Source organism: Erpetoichthys calabaricus, chromosome 1 (assembly GCF_900747795.2).
Source record: "Erpetoichthys calabaricus chromosome 1, fErpCal1.3, whole genome shotgun sequence".
In the NCBI taxonomy this organism is placed as follows: domain Eukaryota; kingdom Metazoa; phylum Chordata; class Cladistia; order Polypteriformes; family Polypteridae; genus Erpetoichthys; species Erpetoichthys calabaricus.
In genome coordinates this window covers 40,713,388-40,739,963 of record NC_041394.2, presented here as the reverse complement: position 1 = coordinate 40,739,963, position 26,576 = coordinate 40,713,388, and the positions used below count along the sequence as shown (strand labels likewise).

Here is a 26,576-nt window from a genome sequence, read left to right as displayed (position 1 = left end):
ATAGATAGATAGATAGATAGATAGATAGATAGATAGATAGATAGATACTTTATTGATCCCAAGGGGAAATTCACAAATCCCCATCACTCTATGCCCATCCCCAAGTTCAGGGACCTTCATCTGAACACTTCAATGTGCAGCAGGATTTTGAACTTCCTGGCAGGCAGACCCCAGGTGGTTTAAGTGGGTGGCCACACTTCATCATCCCTCACTCTTAACACAGGGGTTGTGTTCTGAGTCCTCTACTGTCCTCCCTCTACATATGAAGACATGATTCCATATGATTCTGACATCATTGTCAAGTTGGATAATGACACAGCTGTGGTGGGACTGATCTCTGATAACAATGAGCAGGCTTGCCTGGATGTAATGATGTAGCTGGATGATAAATTGGACTGGACTGCTAATACTGATGCTCTGTGCAAGAAAGGACGGAGCCAGTTATACTTCCTTAGAAGGCTGGTGTCCTTCAACATCTGCAATAAGATGCTGCAGATGTTCTATCAGACGGTTGTGGCGAGCGCCCTCTTCTACGCAGTGGTGTGCTGGGGAGGCAGCATTAAGAGGAAAGACGCCTCACGCCTGGACAAACTGGTGAGGAAGGCAGGCTCTATTGTTGGCATGGAGCTGGACAGCTTGACATCCGTGGCAGAGCGACGGGCACTGAGCAGGCTCCTATCAATCATGGAGAATCCACCCCATCCACTGAACAGTATCATCTCCAGACAGAGGAGCAGCTTCAGCGACAGACTGCTGTCACTGTCCTGCTCCACTGACAGATTGAGGAGATCGTTCCTCCCCCAAACTATGCGACTCTTCAATTCCACCCGGGGGGGTAAACGTTAACATTTAACATTATACATAGTTATTGTCTGTTTTTTACCTGCATTATTATCAATCTTTAATTTAATATTGTTTATTGTATCAGTATGCTGCTGCTGGAAAATGTGAATTTCCCCTTGGGATTAATAAAGTATCTATCTATCTATCTATCTATCTATCTATCTATCTATCTATCTATCTATCTATCTATCTATCTATCTATCTATCTATCTATCTATCTATATATCTATCTATCTATCTATGTCACACTGGTGTTAAGACAATAGTCTTCTATTGACCGTCAACAAGACAAAAGAGCTGATTGTGGAGAAAACAGCAGAGGCACTGCCACCTCCTCAGTATTAACAGTACTCAAGTGGAGAAGGTGAGCAGTTTCTGATATTATTATTTATTTTATTACTATACTATTATTTAAATTGTGATGACGTGTCCAAAGTTGAATTGAATTTGCAGTGAAACTCTGTGTTTTACTTGGCACACAAACTGTGTCCTGGTAGTACAATCCCCAACTTTACCATTTATGATGACAATCAATCCTAAAGACATTTCGGGGACAGAAAAGAAATTTGGAGCCCTAGTTCCAAAACGCTTACATGGTTGTAGAAATAAACAATTGTGAACCACAGCTGCTGTTATGATGTAAGAGCACTCCAAATATTAAAAAGGGTGTGAGGCCTGTAAAACACCCCCAGTCAGGACTCACCCCAGACAAGCACTCCCCAAACTCCACAGGCAGAATTCACCCTAAAAGGAGGCCGACTTTAAAACTTCAAAAATGTCTCGTAAGGGAGAGAAACCATGAAAACCTCTGGCTTGAGTGATAAATCCAAAACAGAATTTTTATAAAAGAAGATATTTATTTGTATTTAGAAGAACAAGAACAGCAAAAAACACAAAAAAATAACATAAGCACTGAAAAGTCAAACCAAAAAAACAGGTCCCAATATGTATTGCAACAATCAAAAACCAAGAAAAAAGAAAATAAATAAAAGAAACCAAAAAAACTCAATCCTTACTTAGGCTCTCTGTGAACACCAATGAGGCACCGAGTAGTGCGCCCATCAGCTCATGCATATAAAGGCGGAGGGCGGTCCTTCAGCAGTGACATCATGTGGCCCCGCCTCTTAAGGATTCACCCACAAAACACAAGGAATACAAGCAAAAGATATAAAAGTATAATAGTTACTCATGAAATAGTTTAAATAAATTAAAAAAGACATACTTCGTAATAAAATATGGAAACTTACAAAACAACAAAAGTGTTAAATATACAAAGACTAAACTTAATAACCCTGGCTGAGGCAGGACACCCACATGCTGTCCCTCTTGTTTGTCAGACTGAAGTGCTTTTCTCGGTCTCATTTGTTTCCAACAGAATCTGATGTGCCAAGTCTGAAAAGAAGTGTGCTTTTTATAAACTACTTAACATGCTTGCATATCCACATAGCCCTGTTTTTAAACATTTTGTTATTATCCAAATAGAGCGGGTGGTTTTACTTTTGGTGCTTTTCTTTTCAGTATTGTTCTCCTAATGCATCCAGGGGGTTCACACTGCTGCCTAAAGACCCCGTGCCTGGCTGTTGTTTGGGGGGTGTTGCACATTCTCCCTGCGTCTCTCCCTTCCCAATGATGTATGTTTATAGTGAACTGGCAACTCTGAATTGTCTCCATTGTGAGTGCGGGTGTGTTAGCGAGCGAGTCCTGCCTTGTGCCCACCACTGCCAGAACAGACTCAGAATCGGATTAAGCATCCTGGAGAATGTTATGTGATATATAAAAAAAAGATATTACTTTTCTAAGGTTAATTGTAATTTAATTGAGACTATGTTTAGTATTTGGAATAGTCCTAAATGATGATATAGTCACACTTAACCATAAAGGGTCTATAAAAGAGCTGCTGGCATCCATCTTGATCACTTTTCTGAGGCCAGGGACACATTCACCAACTATCTCAGCGACATCTGTGTTTGGATGTCTGCTAACTGCCTGCAGCTTAACTCTTACAAGATAAGAACTGTGCAAGTCATGAAGGCCGACAGTCCCAACTTCTGACTGACAGTATTCCAGACATCATTAACCCTGCTTAACCCATTTCAGGGTTGCAGTAGCTAAAACCAATAACTGCCAGACTGGGTACAGGACGGGCACCAAACCTGGGTGGAGTATATTTGACAACAATGTAACAATTTCTAGTCTGTAACCAGAACTGTGTAGTCCAGACTACGAGGCAATCAACTGTGACCACGAGGGGACTCCGCCCGTCACAAACACCCAAACACACCCAAGCACAAGTGTTGCATGGCACACTTTTTCCTTGCAGTGGTAACTCTTCCCCAACCCGTTCCCACAGGCAGCACTGTATAATATACTGCAGAGCAGGGGTCACCAACTCTGGTCCTGGAGGACCACCGTGGCTGCAGGTTTTCACTCTAACCCCTTTCTTAACGAGTGACCTGTTTTTGCTGCTAATTAACTTCTGTTTGAACTCATTTTAATTGACTTGCTCTTGTAAACTCAGGCCCCTTAATTGTTTCTTTTTCCTTAATTAGCAGCCAAACAATAATGAGATATAAAATGGGCCAAAACAACTGGTGTCCATCATACGATATCTGAAAAATAGAGAAAGATGAAGGTCTCAGGAATGTCAATCTGCTCAGGTCCCCAAAACATTTTAAACGGTGCTCTCAGAAAAGATAAAAATCCACAATTTCGGAAATGTCTGCTGTTGCACAATGAGAGCAGCAACAAGCCACAAAATTAAAGAACGGGTTTAATTAACGTCAGGAATCAGCACCTCATTAAGCAACTGATTGGAGTGAAATTGGTTGGAGTTTGAGGCCCGACTTAGTTGGTCTTCAGTTGGCTCCCTCACTTCACATTTCACTTCTGTTTGGGTGCCATTTAAGGAAAGAAATGAAGCAACTCAGGGGAACAAATCTTTAAAAAGCAATTCAATTAAAATGAATTCACAAGAAGTTAATTAGCAACTCAAACAGGGAAATCATTAAAAAAAAGGGTTTGAATGAAAAGCTGCAGCCACGGTGGTCCTCCGGGACCGGACTTGGTGACGCCTGCTGTAGAGCGCACTCGCACTCGCACTCCTGACTCTGGCCCTCCAAGTGAAATGAGGCAGCTCATGGTCATGCTCCTGGGAGTGCTCAAGGTGGTCTCGTTAACCAGACCTGGAATCACTCCCAGGTGTAGCAGGGCTCTGCAACCTTCACAGCTCCCCTTGGTGACATCCACGGAACCCAACAGGGCTGCCATCTAGCACTCTGGGGAAAGCAGTGACCTGTGCACAACTGTTCCCCAAGTCCATCCAATGTATCGGCCTCCCAGCTGGGCAAGGGTAGTGACCGTCCATTACACCTACAGTATTACACCACTTTTTTGAAGCCCAGGTAAGCAGTTTCACATGCAAAGAATCCTTCCTAGAAGAGAATGGTACTTTCAAGCGTTGGAACTGCCCAACCCAGTAAAATGCCATCCTAGAACTAATATGTTTTAGACTAGTGTATCTCAACAGCAAGGTGGGAAACAACCCTAGAGAGGTTACCAGTCCAGCACTGGACACACTCATCCCTGAGGCTGATTTTGAGTCCTCAGTGAAACTAACCTGCATGACCAATGGGCCTGTGATGGACGGTCCAAAGCCCATTTTTGCCTTGAACCCAATGCTGTCAGAGTAGCCTCTGGCCTTTCATAACCCTGAATTTGATCCAGGAGGTTTGAAGATTTTATGTTGTATTGTGCACATTTTTCAGATGTATACAAGTACAAAATTTACCAAATGTACAGAGCTCAGTGCCGTATTGAATAATGATTGAACTTTATGGCTGCCTATAATTTTGTACACCATACCATACCATTTTTATTTGTTAAGCGCTTAAAAACACAGCATTACAACTGACTGAAGCGCTGTACAGTTAAAACAAGCAAGACTAAAAGCAAAATATTAAAAACAAACATTAAGAGAGAATTAAAACAGAGACACTAAAAAACAGGTCAGGGGACCCAATAAAACAGAGAAATAGCAAAAAGCAAGTGGGAATAAGACAGGTTAAGAATTAAAAGCCAATGTGAAGAAGTGCGTTTTTAGGTGTGATTTGAATGTGGTGACTGAAGTGGCTTGCCTAACCACTAAAGGTAAGGAGTTCCAGAGCCTGGGTGCACAGACAGAAAAAGCCCTTTCACCACGAACTTTAAAATGTGCCTTGGGAACGGTTAGGAGCAGCTGATCTGCGGATCTAAGAACACGAGGGGGATTGTGACGATGGAGCAAGACACTCAAGTAGGCAGGGGCTAGACCATTTAGTGCCTTATAGGTTAAGAGGAGTATCTTAAAATCAATTCTGAAGCTAACCGGCAGCCAGTGTAGGGTTTTTAAAATCGGTGTAATGTGTTGGCTTCTGCTGCTTCCAGTTAAAAGCCTTGCAGCCGCATTTTGAACCAATTGGAGTCTAGAAAGAGTGGCTTTACTAATACCATATAGGCAGGAATTAGAATAGTCGAGCCGGGACGTAATGAATGCATGGATTACTGATTCCAGGAGGTGGTAAGGCAGAATTGGTTTGAGTTTGGCAATTCGCCTGAGATGGAAAAAGCAGGATTTTACTGTGCTGTTCACTTGAGCATCCATTTTCAGGACCATATCTATTTTGATTCCAAGATTGGAAACAGACGAAGTTACTGGAATGGGAAGAAAGTCGAGGTCAAGGGGTAGGGTCTGTTTGCGGTCGGGACTAAAAACAATGACCTCGGTTTTTGAATCGTTCAGGTGAAGGAAGTTTACAGCCAGCCAGTCCTTAATGTCAGATAAGCAGTCGAGAAGAGGTTTAGTGGAGTCAGTTGACTTGAGGGAGAAATAAATTTGGCAGTCATCAGCATATAGGTGATACGAGATTGCATGTTTTCTAAAAATTGCACCTAAAGGCAGGATGTAAATTGAAAAAAGTAGTGGCCCCAAAATGGAACCCTGGGGGACACCACATGGGAGTGGGACTGATTCAGATGAAAAATCGTCTAGCATGACTCTAAGAGTCCTGTTGCAGAAATATGACCTGAACCAGTCGAGGGCTAAGCCAGATACACCAGCCCAGGATTCGAGTCGGGAGATCATGATGTCACCTACATGATAAACACACAGTATGCACATCGGGTTGATTGGCAACTCTAAACTGGTACCATGAGAACGTGTGTGCGCATGAGTATCTGTTCCAGAATTGCTGGATCATTTAGAATTTGTTCTTGCTTTCCCTATAACAGTGCAGAGATAAGCTGTGGGCTCTCCGACTCTGTAATAGCAAAAATACATTCCAGTGCTGGCGCCAAATGCCAGAATAGATTCTAAGCTCTTTACGTGGCTCTTTGAAGTGGGCCCTGCTGCTCTTCAATGCCTTTGTGATCTGCCTCGTCGTTTACCTGCGCAGATTCACTACCAGTCCTGCTTCACAGGGCGCACCAAGGCTCGATGACAAATTGATCTGCAACACTTCTTCCCAGGTCCATGGGCCAGAAACTGCGCGCTGTGTCTGTGCACTCAGGTCAGTGGACCTTAGCAGAAGGAGAAGCCCTGATAGTCCTGTAAAGGTAGCAGCCTCTCAGCTGTTTTACCCCATGCACTGATGCTGCAAATGGCACATTTCAGATCCTGGACCACAGCCTCAACAGGTCCATTGCAGTCTATGCAGCACTGGACACTTGCTAAAATCAGATAGTAGGTCTTTATATCACATTTCTTGCACTGATGTAACACCACATGCCAGAATGGATTCTCGGCTCTTTCCTTAAATTGACCACTAACCGCTGCCAAACTAGTCGGAATACAATTTATAACTTTGTAGACTTGACGTTTTTAATAGGAGCCCCTGCAGCTGGTGATGGAATGCCAGATCATAATATGGGTGACTAATTCCTGGCTAATGCAACTTGTCAGGACCTTTACAATATGTATGGTGATGTGTGAGTCCCTGTCTTGCACCCCAAAACATGAGGCTGAGTCTCAGTCCTTTAGCAAAACCAACTTTATTCAACTTGAAACAGGAATAGCCCGGTTATTTATTGTGGCGAGATCTACCACTGTCCTACACATCAGGGGTGTCGAACTCCAGTCCTGGAGGGCCGCAATGACTGCAGGTTTTCATTCTAACCAACTTCTTAATTAGTGAACGGTTTTTCCTGCTAATTAACTTCTTTTGCCTTAGATTTAATTAACTCGACTCAGACTCCCTTAGTTCTTTCTATTTCCTTAATTAGCAGCCAAACAATAATGAGACACAAAATGAGAAAACAGGTGACCAGCTAACCACATTATTTGAACATAAAGAAAGGTGAGGGTCTCGGTAAGGTTGATTTCTCAGGTCAATAATCAGAAACAGAAAATCAACACTTTGGGAAATGTCTGCTGTAGCAGAATGAGAGCAGCAGCAAGCTATGGAATTAAGTAACGGGTTTAATTAACAGCAAGAATTGGCTTCTCATTAAGAAACTGGTTGGAGTTTGATGTTCCAGTTTAGCTGGCCATCTGTTGGCTCGTTTCACATCTCATTTCTGTTTGGCTGCCATTTAATGAAGAAATGAATCAATTCAGAGGCCGGAATCCTTAAAAACTGGGCTATTAAAAGGAAGGGAAACGGAGTTAATTAGCAGTGAAAACTGGTCACTGATTAGGAAAAGGGTCTGAATGAAAACCTGCAGCCACTGCGGCCCTCCAGGCCTGGAGTTCGACACCTGTGCTGTACACAGACACAGCAGTCAGACAGGGTTGTGGCCAAGCAGTACCGCTCCCTGCATTTCTAATGTTCCTTGCATCACCCATCGACGGCAGGTGCTCATAACGTGACCGCGATCTTTTTGGATTTCTTTTCAAGGCGAGCCGTCACAGCGCTGGGAGGCCGTGGTTGCCCCGGCAACCAAAAGGCTATCTTCCATAGACCCGGCAATCACACTTTGGGACGCTCTTAGGGATGTCATGCCTTTTGGGGGAGCCCCAAAAGAGTTTAGAAACTTTAAAATATGTATACATATTGTAAAAGGCGCTACATAGCGCCCGACCCGGCACAGACTGACGCAGAGGCACGTGTAAAATAAACAGACTTTTTATTTCTCTTCAGCCGTGGGGCATGCCTTCCCCGTGTCCCACAGGCCCAACACAGTCCCACAAGCACTTAATGCAGCAAACAAACAACAAATCCTTCCTTTGGCACCACCACTCCTCCCAGGCAACTTTGTCCTCTTCCTCCCGATTCTGGCTCCTGAGTGATGGATGCTGGCCCTTTTTATAGCCCACCCAGAAGTGCTCCAGGTGCTTGATCACCTGTGGCTAATTGCACTTCCGGGTGGGGCTGCAGAGATGTCCAGGTGGGTTCCTGGCTCCATGTAGCACCCCCTGGTGGACACCCCAGATCCCTACAGGGTTGCGGAGAACTCCATCTCCCATGAAACCCTGCGGGAAACTGAGGCACCATCGTCAGCCAGGGAGGCTGCCACCAAGCGTTCCGGGGGAGGTAGTGAGATGCCCATGGCTGCTCCCTCGGAACATATGTAGAAGGGGCGTCCCGGCCGGATATGGGACCCAGCCGCCTGCTACATTTTATATATATATATATATATATATATATACTACTCAAAAAAAATAAAGAAGCCCTTTTTAATCCGAGTATAGCATCAAGTCAATGAAACTTCTGGGCTATTAATCTGGTCAGGGGGGTTGTTAACTGGTTTCAGCTGCTTTGGTGTTAATGAAATTACCAACAGGTGCACTAGAGGGGCAACAATGAGACGACCCCCAAAACAGGAATGGTTTAACACGTGGAGGCCACTGACATTTTTCCCTCCTCATCTTTTCTGACTGTTTTTTCACTAGTTTTGGATTTGGTTGTGGTCAGTGTCACTACTGGTAGCAGGAGTCGATACCTGGACCCTACAGAGGTGGCACAGGTAGTCTAACCTCTCCAGGATGGCACATCAATATGTGCCATTGCCAGAAGGTTTCCTGTGTCTCCCAGCAAAGTCTCAAGGGCATGGAGGAGATTCCAGGAGACAGGCAGTTACTTCAGGAGAGCTGGACAGGGCCGTAGAAGGTCCTTAACCCATCAGCAGGACCGATATCTGCTCCTTTGGGCAAGGAGGAACAGGATGAGCACTGCCAGAGCCCTACAAATTGACCTCCAGCAGGCCACTGGTATGAATGTCGCTGACCAAACAAAACAGACTTCATGAGGGTGACCTGAGGGCCCGACCTACTCCAGTGGGCCCTGTGCTCACTGCCTGGCAACGTGGAGCTTGATTGGCATTTGCCATAGAATATCAGAAGTAGCAGGTCCACCACTGGCGCCGTGTTTTTCACAGATGAGTGCGGGTTCACCCGGAGCACATGTGACAGACATGAAAGGGCCGTGAAGAACGTTATGCTGCCTGTAACATTGCTCAGCATGACCGGTTTGGTGGTGGGTCAAAGATGGTCTGGGGAGGCATATCCATGGAGGGACGCACAGACCTCTTCAGGATAGAGCAGGGGTGGGCAAAGTCAGTCCCGGAGGGCCATAGCGGCTGCAGGTTTTTGATCCAGCCCAGTTGCTTAATTAGAAAACAATCTTTGCCAATAATTACATTTCATAGCTTGTTAGTGCTTTAACTCTGCCATGTGAGGCCATGCGCATATCCTAGATCTTTTTTTTCCTTTCTAAGGATATCATAAAAATGATTTGAAGTCTAAAACGAAGGAGTAATTCACAGTCCCTTACTTTCCTTCCAAATATTTAATTAAACCAAATAGTGCATGATAAATGCACACAGGTGTAAATGGAAACAAGCTAAATGGAGAACTGCTGCTTTCCTTTCTGATTTGCTTCTTATTGCTAATAAGGTGCAATTAAAAACCGAGAATACAGCTGTTTAAGACTAAAATATGGTATATACAGTATATATATATATATATATATATATATATATATATATATATATATATATGAAACTAGCGAAAGGAAGAAGAAAAATAAAATGTAGCAAATAAAAATCAGGCAGCATGAATAAGAACAAGAAAAAACAAAGTGGTTGAAACGAAAACAAGCTACCATAAATCCATCCATGGAAATGACAAGTGTTATGACAAAAAAGAATAAAATAAAACAGCTATGACAATAGGTAGCACTGACTGGCAGCAGGGGAAAAAGTGTTTTCATGTGTACGGTGTATGAAACGGTTCAAAATTAACTGCCACGCTGATATATAAACTTAGGTTTTAGAAAGTAACTGCAGAATTCATTGAGTAAAATCTCCGAAAAACAGTAGAAGGACATACTGCATAAATAAATAAATAAGACGACAAAACAATCTACGATAGCAGAGAACAACAAGCTACATACGCCTGTACCCGGAACAACAAGAACAGCACCCAGCTCTGCCCGTCGCTTGAATTCGTCGTCGCTCCACACGCTCAGCTACTTCCCTTCGCTTCAACCAAGCGTCGTCGTTTGCGGCAACGGGTTTTACGCCCTATGATTGGTTCTTGCCAAACAGAGCGTTAATTCGATTGGCTCCATTTTATATTGAGGCGGTCCAGTTGAATCGCTACCGCAAAGAGCTTTAAATGTCATGTTATTCAGCATTTCCTGGTTGATGTGAGAGGGTAAGAATATAGCTAATTATTCGGTGTTAAATTTAGTAAGTTGAGAAATAAAATTTATATTGTTTTTTTATTTCAATCTAAAACCGTAGACAAAGACATTAAGTAATTACCTATGACTATAACTAGTTTATATTTATGTAAACACCGTTGTCTATTTTTAATACATTACTTTGCATGAATAAGCAATATTCAGACACCGCGTTATTGAGAAAATCATGGAAAAAAAGTGTGAAGTAAGAATAGAAAAAATGATGTGTATACCTTGGTTATCTTTTATGTTGTAAATATTTTGGTTTAATGGCACCAAGTATTCGTCTTACTGGTAAAGGCGTTTTATAAAGTACAGATTGACGGTTCCTAATTGCATAATTTCTTAAACTTGCCACGGAATACAGTACCAGGTAATCTAAATGTACATACTGCATGGATACATATCAGTTTAAACTTTTGGTAACAGATCTGTATATTTTTTGGATGATCCGCTGTGGCAACCCCTAACGGGAGCAGCCGAAAGAAGAAGATCTATAAACCTTTTACAGACTGCACCTACCAGAGAAAAAATGTAAATCTAGTAAGTAAAGCAGAATTTATGTGTATTAAAAATCGTGCCAAGAGGAATTACGACCAGTTAGCATTGGATCACCAGAAAGGAAAAAAGTGCCAGTCAATAATGTTTTTAAAGAAAATAAACATTTAAGTGATTATGGCTATTTGGAGTCCACATCTGCCTAACCTAAACTATTTAGCAGCCCCCCTTCTACAGTACAGCACAAGGTGGCATCCATAACTGCAGTACTACACTCATTTGCTGTTTCTGTCACTGGTGATGCAAGGAGTTCCTGACCCCTTTGGCATCTTGTTCTGTGGACAGGAGTATCAGCTTGGACAAGATAAGAGTAGCATCAAGTTCTACAGGAAATTATTAAGAAGTGAATCATGATGGGAAAGAACTAGAAACAGCTGGCTATAATTACAGCCTTTACGTACAGAAGAAGCAACTGACAGATGTTTTTCCTCTATAAATAACCTAAAAGCAACAGAAAATGAGCGACTTTTCACTTGTTATTCTTCATTACGAGTTTAAATGCTGTGACAAATGCAGTATCCATCATCCTGGCCATACCCCATTTAAAAGCTCTTTCTCCTCTTGCAGTTTTTTGTAGCCCCATATCTTGCACTTGTATCGTATGCACTGGATCTGAGCTCCGTGTTAAAAATAACTCCCAAGTTGAATGATAGACGAGGGAAGGTGGTGGCTAACAAGTTCCACCCGTCCTCTTTCTTGTGATCCAATAAGTAGGAGTTTTCTTTTAACTCGTATGCAGTTACACACAAATCCCCAACTAAAATATAATATCTTGTTTTTACAGTAACATTTGTGAGTATATTTTCATTTTGGTAAATGTGAACAAAGGTGCCCAGTTCATTGACTGAAGACTTTTCTGATTTCTGCAGTGATGGCTTGTTATTTTGATGAGCATGACTGTGAGCCAACTAACCCTGAGGAACAATACCGCCAGAATGCCCTTCTGGAGCTAGCCAGGTGAGGATGGTGCAGATATTTTTCCGAGAGGCAAGTGCCAGTGATACTGGGATAAGTTTATTGGGTCAGTCCTGTAGAGGTTTAAGGAATTCTGGATTATGTCAAAAGTTTTTTGTTGACTCCAAGAGTTTTTTTTCTCAGCGTTACACATTCTTAGTCCCAGCATCACAAAACATTGCAATTGAGGTTAATTAGAGTCTCTTACTTGGACTAATATAATATAAGTAACCGTGATATCTGAATAATTGCAGTCTACAATGGACTTGTGCCCCATCCAGGTTTAGCTCCTGATTTGCCTCTTATGGTGCTGGGATAGGCTCGGTCTCTTTGTGGCCCTGAATTGCACAAAAAAGGTACAGAAAACCAATGATGGCAGCATAAGATTGATGCTACCTAGCCCAGCAGTTTCTAATTAAATTAAACAAAAACATGTTGTATACTAACATGTTTTTAACACTTGATAGGTTGTTGCCATTTTTAAAATATTTTTCATACAGTATGAGTATAGCAATTTAAATTGATTACACATTGACAGTTTCCACATCATTTTCCTCCTGGTTTGTAATGCCAGCCTGAATCTTATAAGGTGTAGACCCGGGCAGGCCAAGCATTGACATGTTGGCTCTGATAAAGATTCCCAGTCTGTATGTTCCTGTGTAGACACATGCAGTGTAACATACTGAAGCCCACTTACCCACATGCATGAAGTTATTTTTGACTGTTCTGCTATCTGTATTTCTCTGGAGGATTATAACTTCAATACTTTTAAATTGTGTATTAGTGTCATGTGACTGGAGAGTCATAGTCAGTTTACACAGAAATAAGTAATCTCACTCATGAGAAATAATAAAAATTTAAACAGGCTTGACAGTGAAGGAAACCGGGATCTGCACTGAATGAAGCTCAAAAAATGGTCAATAGGTGGAGTAGCCGGCCATAAATAAAGAAAATAAAAAAAACAGACGTTCTGTAAAATAAAGAGAAGGAGAATAAAAGAAGCATAACACTACTTTGCCCATCCTGAACTTTGTATATACAATCCCACTAATTAAATCATGGCAGTACTGCATGATCTAAACATCTAAAAATGTTAAATATTAGAACTATAGTGGCACCACCAAGTGGCTACCTAAGTTATTTCCATATGGCCTGATATAACGAATGCAGCAGAGATTTTATGCGAATGTTCAAAACATACTGTTGAATATAAAGTGTGTCCTTTTTTCCCATTATGTCTAAATCTACGCTGTTTACCTGGACAGGTCACTTTTACAGGGGATAGAGATTGATGTTGGGTTGTATAACACCTCTGAGTGGGACCAACGTTTGCCACCCCCAGCAGCCAAAGGAATTGTACAGAATCTGCCTATGGTGGTCATTACACCAGCACAAGCTGGTAAGTATGATGGAAAAAGCAGATAGGAGTGGTGCGGTTCAGTTTTAGAGTTTTTTTGATGCATTTCAGTTTAGTTAGAGGCCAATCCACACCTGTAAATGAACTGCTGCTTTACTTTTCAAAATATTTTATTATAGCATGAAAAGATTTGAGCATCACTATTGAAAACATGCATCTAGCTAAATTGGCTATTTTATATTTTTTTTATTAAATTTAGCATATAAATGATAATTGAACGTTCTTTGCAGAAATACAGTTATGTTTAAATAGGTTGTAAGAGCAGGACAGTGACTTGTGCTGCTACCTTACAGCCCCAAAATCCTGAGCTGAAAACCCAGTTTAACTACTGCATGGAATTTGCACATTCTCATTCTGTTTGAATGTTATGCTCTTTAGTGGTGCTAAATGTGTTTCCATATACTAAAAGATGTTTTAATGTATAAATAATAATATCTAATTTAATACATAATATTGTGATGCATGAGTAAGTGTGCCATGCAGTTAGCTGGCATCCCATTCAGGGTTAGTTCCTGCCTTCTACCTCACATGTTTGGGACAGTGTCTTAGCTGCCTCTGACTCTCTAAGTGAATAAATGTGTTCAGAACATGAATGGATGGTTAATAGATTTGAATGAATGATCGACTTCTCAATTTTTTCAAACATGAAATTAAAAAGCTGTCCAAATCATAAGCTTAAATGTCCCATCTGTGGCTTACTGTTTAAGAAAAAAAAAGTGTTTTCTGTGCACTTTAACCAATAACAGTTTGAGTTTAAGAGATCAGTTATTACTTTTTACTGCAATCTAGTAAACGTAGTAGTGTCATACATGTCTATAATAGCAAGAGTAAAGATGGTGCCTATTGATTAGCGCTCTCTCTCTCTCTCTCTCTCTCTCTCTATATATATATATATGTATAATGTGTGTGTGTGATATGTGTAAAACAGTCAATTTAATGTGTTGAAAACTAAGATAACTGTATAGATGAACTAAAAACATTTTTTTTTAATCTGTTCTGAGTAGCTTCCATTTTGCAACCATAAAGATAACATTTGGTTATTACTTGATCAAGTTTATTGTTGTGTACATACTGTATGTCCCCTCTGAACTGATGAACATGTTGTCATGAAAGTACCAGGATCTGGTTATGAATTCGTATTTTAATAACTTTAGTTAGCAAAACCCTTGGTGATTGTATTTTATGTGCTTTAACAGAAAAAGGAGTGAAGTGCCCCGTATGTCTGCTAGAATTTGAGGAAGATGAAACTGTGAGAAAGATGCCTTGTGAACACTTCTTTCATTCTGGCTGCATTCTGCCCTGGCTGGGAAAGGTATGGCATAAAAATGAGAATTTGCTGCTTATTATGTCCACCTTCTTGACTTCCTTTGAGGAGTGGTTTGTGAATTTATTTTATTTAATAAACAATGAACATCATGATGACTCCCTCTGAATAGAAATTTTAGTGATTACAAATTACAAAGCCTCGTATACAACATCCCATATCTGTCATGGCTTAACTTTAGGTTATTTGCAAGAAGTGTATTCATTGTTTTGTTAAAGTAATTAGAGCACACACATTACATTTCTCGTTTGTAATGATGGCAAATTTTATTAAATTAAATACAGTACTTGTTTTCTTGCCATCTATATCAGATGATTTAGGGATGTTGGAATTAACAGTTTTGTGAATTAGGCCCATCCATTCTACTATGTTTTCATTTAAAAGCACATACATTTGTCTACATTTTTGCCTTTCGTCAATGCCCTGAAAATGAAGTCTTTTAAAAGCCTCTCCAGAGCTGGATACTTCTGTAAATGCAGTGTCATTGTTGTGGTTAGGATGAGAGAACCACTCTGATTGGTTTAGGCTTATTTCATAGCCCTTCCCTGATTGGATTCTGCTCATTACAGCATTGCATTCACTGACTGGTGACCCTTCACACTAGAAAACATTTTCCAACATGGCAGACATAGAAGATTTGCTTTCTATGGTGTTTGTTGTGCTGCTTTACCTGTATGCATTTAAATTGTATTCTGTAAGGTTAGAATGAAGTATATATGTATAAAAGGCAAATTATTTACTGGTCACTACAGTTTTGCAATAAATCCCGTGTCTGGCAGTGTTACACATTCCAAAGCAAAATTAACACCAAGGTACTTCATGTAGCGGATGGGTGTGGAATGGGGCCGAGTTTACTATATTACAGGACAGAGAGACACAAAAGAGCAGTGCAGTAAAGCAAAGATATAGACACCTGCACGCATGTGCGTACTTATTTATGTATGTACTGTATGTATGCATGTGTTCCTATTGAGTTAGTTTTAGAAATGTTGTTTGGTACCAGATACGTTCCAATTGCTGTGGCCAGCTTAAAATCAGTCCTTGCACAAATGAAAATAGAGCCAAGTGCCATTTTTTTTGTGTCACTTAATGACATGACGACCAGCACCAGTTCTGAAGACTTTTTCTTTCAATTGTAAATAGAACAATTGACATGACGCTGGGGCACTTTGCTGCTGCACCTTAAAAATGTATTTCTTTTTCTATGCTCTGAACACGTTATCAGAGTCCTGCATGTGCCAGTAGTTTTGAAAGTGCATAAAGCACACAGGAATTGAATTTTCACAAGTCTCTGAAATTTTAACAACATAGTCACTTCACCTGCCCAGTGGAGGTAAAGGTTTATGTCATAAATGTTTTCAGGTATTTCAGTATGGACAGGAATCCTTTTAAAAATGATTTGAAAAATCCTGTGGTCAAAATATTTTTGTTTAAAAGCTCTGTTTTTAAAATGAAAATACAGTAGTGTGGGCATAGCCTTAGTAGCAAAGTTTTGAAAATAATGATTTTATCTGGAAAGCCAGTGTCTTCAATTGAGATACATGTTCAGTATACTTCATCCATGTAGACATCTGGTAGGAACATTTCTAACATGTAAAATTCAAGCAGATCTTTTATTGAGAAGTGAACTGCAGTAATCCATTTAAGAGCTGATAAAGGCGTAATAGAGTATTTTGGCATTGATTGTAGAGATGAGGATTAAACCGCAAGAGTGTCTCATAGGCAGTAGACAGACATGCATATTACAGAAATAAGAATTTGAAAATGCAAGGTGCTGTTGAGCATTACTGCCACAATGGTTACATTAGACTGTTGGGAAAATTTGCCAGGAACTGAGATCTAGAAAGAATTTTTTTTACAAAAAGATGGAGGTACGCAAGAGTTGCCCAGTTTTGTCTGTGTTCTTTTGTAGCAGATTAACAGACATTCATGAGATCAAGTTCTAGTCATATGAATTGATAACCAGTTTTATATACATATCATTAGATCAACCCTCGGATGAGTATCAGGTATGAACAATTTCAGTGCTTGCCAGAAAAACAGAGAGGGAGGCCAGTAAAGAAAGTAGTCTATGTGAGAGATCCGAACACATTTGAAGTATGTCTAACATACTGTAGTTTTGATGTCACTTGAGTAGAGCGCTGCTGTGAGCAGAACTGAAGGCAGCAGTGAGGTCAAGAAGTAGTAGAACAAAGGGAGATCACGCTTCAGCAGTAAGGAGAAAGTGATTTACAATGGAATCCGACACACACATGCATACACACACACTCACAAACTTAGACCATAACACTCGGGAGATAGCACAGCATCAGTTGAAGCCTAGTTGATCTGTGCTTAATGTAATGAATGTGGCCCAGTCTACATAACCAAATAGGGAAGAATATTATGGGTTTTTTCTCTCAATTGCTTTGGCACATTTCCAGAAACATTCTTAACATTCTCTCTACTGTGAGTGCATTTCTCAAAACAGTTTATATGGTTTGGTTTGGTACAACACTTTGGTTAAGCAGCAAAAGGCTTTTTTTAAGCCCTATAACTCATCCCAAATCTTTAATGTTTCAAAAGCAAATAATTAAATCATTAAATAAGTCAGTGGCACCACATTTAAATGCACCTTTATCATCATTAAAACCATGATAGTCAAATTGCTTAGCTCCATTGTCAAAATAGAAGGTATACTGTAAATATGGCCCTTCTCTTCCAAATTAACGTTTCTTTAGTAAAATTAATACTGTTTAGTTCACAATAACAACCATTGAAGCTTTTAAAAAGCCATCTCCACCAAAGACGTTGAGCTACTTTGCGATTAACTGTTAATAATATTGTAGTTTTTACCATTTTTTAAATTTTGTTTGAATATTAAATATTAGGTGTATCTCTTTCTTTTGCATGAGAAAACCTTACATGTATGAGTAACTTGTTCAGAAACAAATTTTTACTGAAATAATCTCATGACATTTAGGGTAAAATAACCTAAAACAGGAAAAACAAACAGAACACTTGCACAGCACTGTAGAATAAAAAGGCATTAATACAACATAAGAAAATGACAGGCGTCTACTGCGGAATCCCAAAAGAGCTGCGATGTATGATGATTACACCTAACTGGAGAGCCTGTCACACGTCACATCACACTTGCTGTTCTCTTGATGAAAGACAAAGAGTTATTTTTTTTAGTGTTTAATTATAATTGTTAATAGCATGGTTAATAAAATGTTTATTAATTGTTAAAGGATGCTTTATAATGGATACCTAAACTAAGATGTGTTGCATAAAACCATTTTTCATGGAGAGTCTAACATTCTGCTGGAAGAAACTGACAAATGCTTTTTATCACTGTGAAAGTACAATATAGTATATCGTTTTATCCTGTGCTACTTTATTATTCTCCCATTTTTAACATGCCATAAATGGCCAAGGCAGTAGACTTTAATTACAGTGATGCCAGTTTGGTCTTGCCTCAGACTCACTGTGTAATTGCAAGCAAGGTAACTTAAGCAGCCTGCTCTCCAGTTGTCAAAGGATTTATGTAAGTAATGGTACTACCTAGTCAGGCTGTTCACTACAGAAGGTTTCTATATAAAATAGCATTTTGCCTTCCTGTAGTGTTAAGGCCCATGATGTTTTCACTGCCTTCTTCTTGAAGCTTTGTTGTTTTTGAAGTCTCTCTGTTTGAACAGGCTTGTGCGTATTAAACATTTTTAAATTTATCATTACAGACAAACTCCTGCCCATTGTGCAGACTTGAACTTCCTACTGACAATGAGGAGTATGAGGAATTCAAGAAAGACAAGGTGAGCATGTTGTAATAGGCTATAAGTGCTGCCCTCCTGCTGCTGGAGGGCTTGTTTCTGAATTCTCATCTTAAGTGGAGTGGCTGTAACAGCACATTGAAGTTTAAGGTTATTTTGTGTCTAATTGGACATGAACTCTGTGTACAGAAAAGAATCACCCCCTTCAAAATATTCCCATATTTGTTTTGCTTTAGAGCCTTAAATGAAAACACACACAAAAAATATTTCTTCCCAGCTTTACTTATTCAGTGCAACCTATAACAACATCCATGTGAAAGATATCACAGCTACAGTTCAGAAAAATTATAATAAATCAAAAACAACACATACTGAGATTAATAAAGGATCACCCCTTCCTAAACAATACTTGTAAACTCAATCAGGTGTAAGTAACCACCAAAGAATATGGGAGTATTTCGAAGGGGGTGATTCTTTTCTTTTCTATACCCACTGTACATATTATTAAGAATTTAATTCAAAAGTGACCTTGTGAGACTCATCCAGTTATGCACATGTGTTTATTTGCAGTAATTAGTGGAGAGCAGAATACAGTAGACTAAGTATTCAGACCCTTTTACTTTCTGCGCACTTTATTGTGTTGTAAATTCAATTTTAATGGATATGTTTTTCATTTTTGCCCATCGATCTACACTCAAACCATAATGACAATGTGAAAACGTTTTCAGAAAGGTTTGCAAAACCATTAAAAATCAAAAATTAAAAGTTCTAATTTATATAAGTATTCAGGCCCTTAATTCAGTACTGTGTAGAAGTGCCTTTGGCAGCAATTAACGCTTCTTAGGTAAATCTCTGCAAGCTTTGTACACCTATTTGGGCAGTTAATCCCATTGTTCCTAGTAGATCCTCTCATGCACCATTAGATTGGGTGGGAAGCATCTGAAAGTGCCATCTTCAGGTCTCTCCACAGATGTTGTATGGGCTTTGGCTGGGCCACTCAAAGACATTTAAAGTCTTGTCCCAAGGCCACTCCAGTGTTGTCTGGGCTGTATGCTTCAGGTCACATGCATTCTAAAGCAGTTTTGACAACATTCATCTTTCCCTCAATTCTGACCAGTATCCCAGTCCTTGCCACTGAGAGGCAACCCCATGGCATCATTTTTCCACCACCATGCTTCACTTTAGGGATGGTATTAGGCAGGTGATGAGCAGTGCCTGGTTTTCACCTGACATAGTGCTTGGAGTTCTGCCCAATTAGTTCAAGTTTTGTCTCTTTGGCTTAGAGAATCTTTTTCCACATAGTCCTCAAATACCATTTATCAAACTCCAAGAGCCACTCTTACCATAAACACTTGATGAGATTGCCGTCCTTCCAACAGGTTCTATCACCTCAGTAGAGGAAGCTCTGTTAAAATGACCACTGGGCTCTTGGTCACCCCCATGACCTAGGACCCTCTTACACGGTAATTCAGTTTGGCCAGGTGACCAACTCTAGAAAGAGTCCCAGTGGTTCCAAACTACTTGTTTCACAATTTGTAGGTCACTTTGCTTCTGGGAAAACTCAAAGCTTTAGCAACGGATTTATCACTTTGACCTGATCTTTGCTTCACAACAATCTGATTGCGGAGGTCTCCAGAGACTTCTTGGACTTCGTGGCATGGTTTTTGTCCTGACGTGCAGTGTGAACTGTGGGACCTTATATAAATAGGTGTGTGCTTTTTAAATTGATGTCCAGTCACTTCAGTTTATGACAGGTGGGGGACACCAGTCAAGCTCTACACACGTCAAGGATAATTAAAGCCAACAGGATATACCTGACCACAATCTTGAAAGCCACACCAAAGGGTCTGAATACTTTACGATTTCCGATTTTCATTTTTAATAAATTTGTAAATTTTTCAGAAAACATGTTTTCACTTTGTTATTAAGTGTTGTTGAGTGCAGATTAATTGGCAAACATGGCAAATCTATCCATTTAAAATTAAATCTACAATATGATAAAATATGCAAAAAGTGAAGGGGTCTAAATACTTAATGCTATGTTTAATTTTATTGACATACACAATCAAACACACTTAATCCTATTCTGGTAGCATTGGGTGCAAAGAAGCAGCTGTTAACAAAGTGCCATTCCTTAACAGGACCCACTCACACAAACATCAACATTTACACTCGCACACAATCCGTGTGTAATCACAAATTAACCTAACCTGCAAAACACTGGAAATATTGGAGGAAACGCATGCAGATGACCCTGGGAGAACATGCGGATTAAATACAGTGAGTGAGCAGACATGGGATTTGAGTAGGTGAGGTAGCAGCACAAACAACACTGGCAGGAAAAACAAATAAAAAATCAGCCTTTACTAGAGACTACTTGCACTAGCACAGGTAGTTCTTTTGTAAGCTCTGTAAACATCTAGTAATGCTATTTTTGAATAATCAAGAAGCAGTAACTGAAAAATTACATCAGTACTCTCTTAGGAGAAAAAATGCAGGAAGATTCACCTGGAAAACGAGCAACTAACATCGCTGTCTTTACCAAAATGCAAAGCGCCAGCATCAAAGCCATAGTTGGCTGTCCGCAGTTTAGCTGGATTCATGTCATTCATATGCTTGGTAATGGCCTTCCAAGTGGCTTTCTTTCTATACACTAAAGAAAAATAAGGATGAAAAGGAGAAGTGGAGGAGAAAAATTGTGATTAAGGGGTACCTTAAAAGCAACCGTCCATCCATCCGTTTTGAGATTCATAGGGTGATTATAGCCTGTGCCAACGTGTACCATCAAAGGAAACATGAAGAAATAAAACATTGGTGCTAAGAACTGAGAAGCTTTACTGCATGATCAACCAAAATTGGAAGACCGCTCTGTTTCGTATACTAAAATTACCAAGACCATCAATCGTGGAACAGTAAATCTTTGTTCCAAGAAGGATTTTCAAGGAGGAGTTCTTTGGATCACACGCCCAATTATGCTGTAATATGGAGCTCATCAGCCTTCTGTCTCTCCATGTTTAGCATTCTTTTGGATGGAAAGTGAGTTCACTTCCTGCTCCAGTCATTCACTGTGCGGATTTTCCACATTCACTTCACATCAGTTTTCTTGGAGTACTCTGCGTTCTTCATACATCCCCATGATGTGCAGTAGCTCAATATGACCGAGCATGTGCATGTTTAAGACTATGTCACATTACACAACGCCTCACTCATGATGATATACTAGCATTTGATTGAAGAGCACTTGTGCCCCTGTTAAATGTCGAGTGCCACGATACACTGGTGTGGTTAAGAACACTTTGAGTGGCTTGATACAATTACATTCAACTGAAGAGTTGTCCCCGTGAAGCTACTAACGACATGGGCATAGCATACCAGTACTAGAGAAACTGGAAGAGGTGCCAGGGCTGCGTATTGGTGACTACTGGCCAGCTTCTTAATCAGGGTTTTGTCTTTAGTCATGGGGTGGGCTCTGTGTACATACAAACTAGCATATTAATTCTGTTAGACCTCAGTGCAGCATTTGACACAGTCAGACATGACATCCTACTGTCCAGAATGGAGAACATGCTGGGTATCTCTGGCACTGCCCTCCAGTGGTTCAAGTCCTATCTGAGTGATAGGCAAGAGTTTGTTAGTCTTGGCAACAGCAGATCCAACTCCGTGCCAGTCACACAAGGAGTCCCTCAGGGCTCTGTCCTTGGTCCTCTGCTTTTCTGTATTTATATGCTTCCCCTTGGCCATATTATCCGTAGTTATGGATTGGGTTATCATTTTTATGCAGATGATACCCAGCTCTACTTCAATGTTAAAAGTGGAACTTCATCAGAGCTTTCTCAGCTCACAACCTGCCTTAGTGAAATTAAAACCTGGATGGAGCAGAACTCTTTAAAATTAAACTGCAATAAAACTGAACTCCTGCAAATTGGGACTAAAATGCAACTTAATAAAATGAGCTCCTTCCCAGTCCATCTTGGCGGTGATCTCATCAGACCTGCCTCTACTTTAAAAAATCTTGGTGTCATTTTTGATTCCTCCCTCACTTATTCCGCCCACATAAATCACATTAAGAAACTTTCTTACTTTCACCTCCGTAACATATCCCGTGTTCGCTCCTTCCTCTCCTTCTCTAATGCTGAGAAACTTGTCCATGCTTTTATCACATCCCGCATCGATTATTGTAATTCCCTACTGGCAGGTGCCCCTTCTAATCTTATATCACAGCTCCAGCTTATTCAAAACTCAGCTGCAAGAGTCCTTACTCGAACCAGCAGCAGCGAGCACATCACACCCATCCTGCTCCGTCTTCACTGGCTCCCTGTGTCCTACAGAATCGAATATAAAATCCTACTAATAACCTACAAAGCTTTAAATAACCTCGCACCAAACTACATCAGTGACCTCCTCCATCACTATGTGCCTGCCCGCCCACTAAGGTCCTCTGATTCTGGTAATCTTGTTGTGCCCCTCACTAATCTACACTCCATGGGTGACAGGGCCTTCAGCTGTATAGCGCCCAGACTCTGGAATGACCTACCAAAATTAATCAGGTCAGCTGACTCCATGAATTCCTTTAAAAAACAACTCAAAACTCATCTGTTCAGGAAGGCTTTTAGCTCTATTTGACTTTATTACCTTTCTCTCAGTTTACATCTCTGTCAAGATGCCAATGTAACCTGTATGTATGTGTGTGTGTGTGTGTGTGCTAGACCATCAATTATGTTGTCTGTTTTTTTTTTTTTTCAGAATTTACTGTCTTAATCTTCTTTATTTATTTATCTGGTTTGTACAATGCTATATACTGTATATTCTGCCGTTCTTTATTATATTCTGTAAGTGCCTTGAGCATGGGAAAGGCGCTATATAAATAAAATGTATTATTATTATTATTATTACATGAAAGCTGAGCACCAATGAATGCTCATCTGGAATAAAATCCATATAATGCAGTGACGAAGAATAAGGAAGGTGGGTGTTTTGGATCTGACAATCAGTAGAGAAGCTCATCTGTCTGATGTTTCATATTTTGTACATACTAACAAAATGGAAAAAACGAGCCAAGACTGCAACTGAACTCGCCATACAGCACCAGCTGTGTCAGGCAGCATGTTATTGGCTGTCACACAAAGGGGACAGCTCGACTACAATGGCAGGTTGGCACACAGTTGGTAAATTAGACATGCCCGGTGATTTTTAGATGTTTAAACTGACATGGTCTGGCGACAAGTTCAGTAACTGCCGTTGGCCAGTCTGACATTGCTCCTGACTAGAAGTCACATTATATGACATTGGCTTTAATGTGTGCCCTTATGGTGGTCTCATCTAATTTAATGATTGGATGAAGAAAGTTTAAAACCAGATGGAAGGATAGAATAACTTAAGAAACCCTTTTATTTGAGAGAGGGTCTGTAGTGCACAGTGATAATGACTGATTTGGAAGGCAATTTACTATTTTTTTCTTTATTTGGTAGTGCAAAAATTGTCATACAGCTAGACCTTGTCATTTTGTTTGTATTATAATAAATATATTTTTTGTAACGTTTCAATCTTAGGAGCACAAAAAACAACAGAAGCACCGTCTAGAGAACCTTCATGATGCCATGTACACCTGAGAGCCAGCAGCTTCGTCCTGCAGTGTTTCCACCATGACCCTCTCCTCTACGTCTACTGCAGAATGTCGCCAAACATTTCTCGATTCGCCTGTCAAGCCATTTTAAAGCAGTGCAATGTGTAAAGCACAAGGTTCTGAATAACCGCGGAGAATGATAATTTGTGTGAACGTCCCACAATTCCAAGAATATCATGAAAAAGATTAACAAAGTACAGTAAATCAGATTAGCAGATTATACAAAATAAGTGGGTGGCGCAGTGGGTAGTGTTGCTGCCTCACTGTGTTTAGATTGTTGTTCTCTGTCTAATTAGGTGACCCCTAGTATGAAGTTTAAGGTTTATTTTTATGTTTTTATGCTGGATACTCCAAATTTTCTCCCACAGTCCAAAGCCATACCAGTTGGTGTGATTGTCGTTTTCTAAATGGCCTTTGTGTGGGTTGTGTGTGGTTATGCGCCCTTCAGCAGATTGGCATCCATCGCTGCTGGGACAGGCAGAGACTCATCCGCACCTTGTGGTGGAAAAGCAGACACAGAAAATGAATAGACAGACACAATAGTTCTTGTCAGGTATTGTGTAAATGATGGAAGCAAAAGGCCATAAACAATCACCTTATAATTGAAAATTTGAATCCTGAAGAACAGTAGATGACACATCATGTGAGACATTCTTTCAAAAGGTGCCACTCGACCCCAGTGGCCTTGTAAGAAAGAGTTTTGAGAATTTTCCGGGTCTTTTCTACTGCCGGGGGGAGGAAGATGCCTCAAATTGATCAAAACGAATTAGTCTTTGACATTTGGCTAGAGGTGGTTTTGAAAAGGAGACTTTTTTCCCCAAATCAGAGAAGGAATGACGTGTGCAGTCTTTTGAAATCAGGCCTCGATAAACAGTGGAATGTAAGCTCTGAACGCACGCGGGGCTCACCCAGGATTGATTACGGTGCAGCACTCTGGGGACAAACGTGTTGGAAAAAATGATCAGGACCAAAACAAAAAAAGATGTTGATGCACTCGTGTCTCCTCAATGTCTGAATCTTGTATGATGCTAAATTATTTTATATGTTTTCTGTAGTTTGGAGTACATTTTTGCAAAATTAAAGGAACCTTTGAATAGAGCAATGCAGGCTGTGGCGGGCATTTTTAAATACTTTGTTCATTGTGCTTTGTGGGGATACTGAAGATGTATTTTTAAGTAAAGGTTGATGGGGTACATTAACAGAACTGTTGCACTTCATAAATATTTGTGTTTTAATAACAATACACATTATGAAACTGTTGTTAGTCGTTTCCTGTGTTTTTGAACTTGATAAATATATCTTATCAATAATAACTGGCTGCCCGCCCAGGATTGTTTCTGAACTGCCGCCAAATGCCACCAGGACACATCAAGCTCTCTGTAACCCTGCACTGGTTGAGCACATTTGGAAAGTGAGCGACTCAGTGAATAATATCGATCATCATGAAGCAGAAGTAAAACTCCTTTCATGGTTTCCCTTAGGACCACCAGCACAGATTGAGCTTAAACCTTCAAGACCAACTCCAAGTCTTGAAAATATTTACAAACAAAACTCCATGCATACAAAAAAAAAAAAAAACCCATCTGTTACCCCATGTAGCTTGTAGTGATGGCCGAGAAGAATATTTCTCTTATGTTTTTACGCAGAACAAGAGGAAAAATATTTGATACAATGGATGTTGTGCAACAGCAAATGATGTGAAAAACATTCATGGAAAGAACAACAACATTCAGTCATATAATCAAAAAACATACAAAACATAAAGCATTATTAGAAGTTACTTCCAGGAGCAGCAGCACAGTTTTTAAACAGGAAAACATATTCCCATAATTCTGTACTTTTGAACTGAAGTCCGGAGTCTCAACCAATGAATGAGAGGGAGAGATGGATCTACAATTCAAAAGCACAGAAATGTGAGAATGCATTTTCCAGTTTACAAAGTTTGCGGCTTCTTCTGGAAGTAACTTAAGAATATTTTAGCAAGAAATGTGTGTCTTTTGCATGTTTTGAGCACACGACTGAGTAACTGACGTCGATTATGCGACATGAGTAACACGCAGACCTATCCTTGTTTCCATATGTGTTTCACAACACAGGTCGCCATCAGGATACATTGCACCATAAACTTGTCCCGCATGAAAAAAAATGAGATTAAATATTTCTCACTCCCATCACTACAAAGTACATGTGGTGAATAACATGGAAAATAAAATACCATTTTTGGATGGAGTATTCATTTAATCACAACTCTACTGCTAAAAAGCCACATGTTACTAAATATTTATTAATACAAAAAAATAAACACAAATGAGACACTAAAAGTCCAAACGACAAGAGGGAACTAAGAAAGAACAACACTATTTTTGACATCCATCCATCCATCCATTTTCCAACCCGCTGAATCCGAACACAGGGTCACGGGGGTCTGCTGGAGCCAATAAAACTCAAA

At 40.2% G+C, this 26,576-nt stretch overlaps 2 protein-coding genes across 3 annotated transcripts in view; one reads left to right on the top strand and one right to left on the bottom strand.

Annotated features, from left to right (window-relative positions):
* The window catches only part of fam136a (family with sequence similarity 136 member A), a 429,951-nt gene that overhangs the window by 188,847 nt on the left and 214,528 nt on the right, over positions 1–26,576 (bottom strand). The window lies entirely within an intron of this gene.
* On the top strand, positions 10,396–25,387 carry rnf181 (ring finger protein 181). Of its 2 annotated transcripts, none has more exons than XM_028798439.2 (6): positions 10,396–10,471; positions 11,927–12,014; positions 13,277–13,410; positions 14,625–14,740; positions 18,472–18,546; positions 24,054–25,387. In XM_028798439.2, the coding sequence occupies exons 2-6, from the start codon at positions 11,929–11,931 to the stop codon at positions 24,111–24,113; spliced, it is 471 nt and encodes a 156-aa protein (XP_028654272.1). In that variant the 5' UTR covers positions 10,396–10,471; positions 11,927–11,928; the 3' UTR covers positions 24,114–25,387. The 2 variants fall into 2 exon arrangements, with proteins under 2 accessions (XP_028654272.1, XP_028654255.1); XM_028798422.2 differs by lacking the exon at positions 10,396–10,471 and adding an exon at positions 10,929–11,042.

Coding starts and splice junctions, on each gene's coding strand:
- rnf181 (XM_028798422.2), top strand. Junction 12,015..13,276: donor GCCCTTCTGGAGCTAGCCAG/GTGAGGATGGTG, acceptor TTACCTGGACAG/GTCACTTTTACAGGGGATAG. Junction 13,411..14,624: donor CATTACACCAGCACAAGCTG/GTAAGTATGATG, acceptor GTGCTTTAACAG/AAAAAGGAGTGAAGTGCCCC.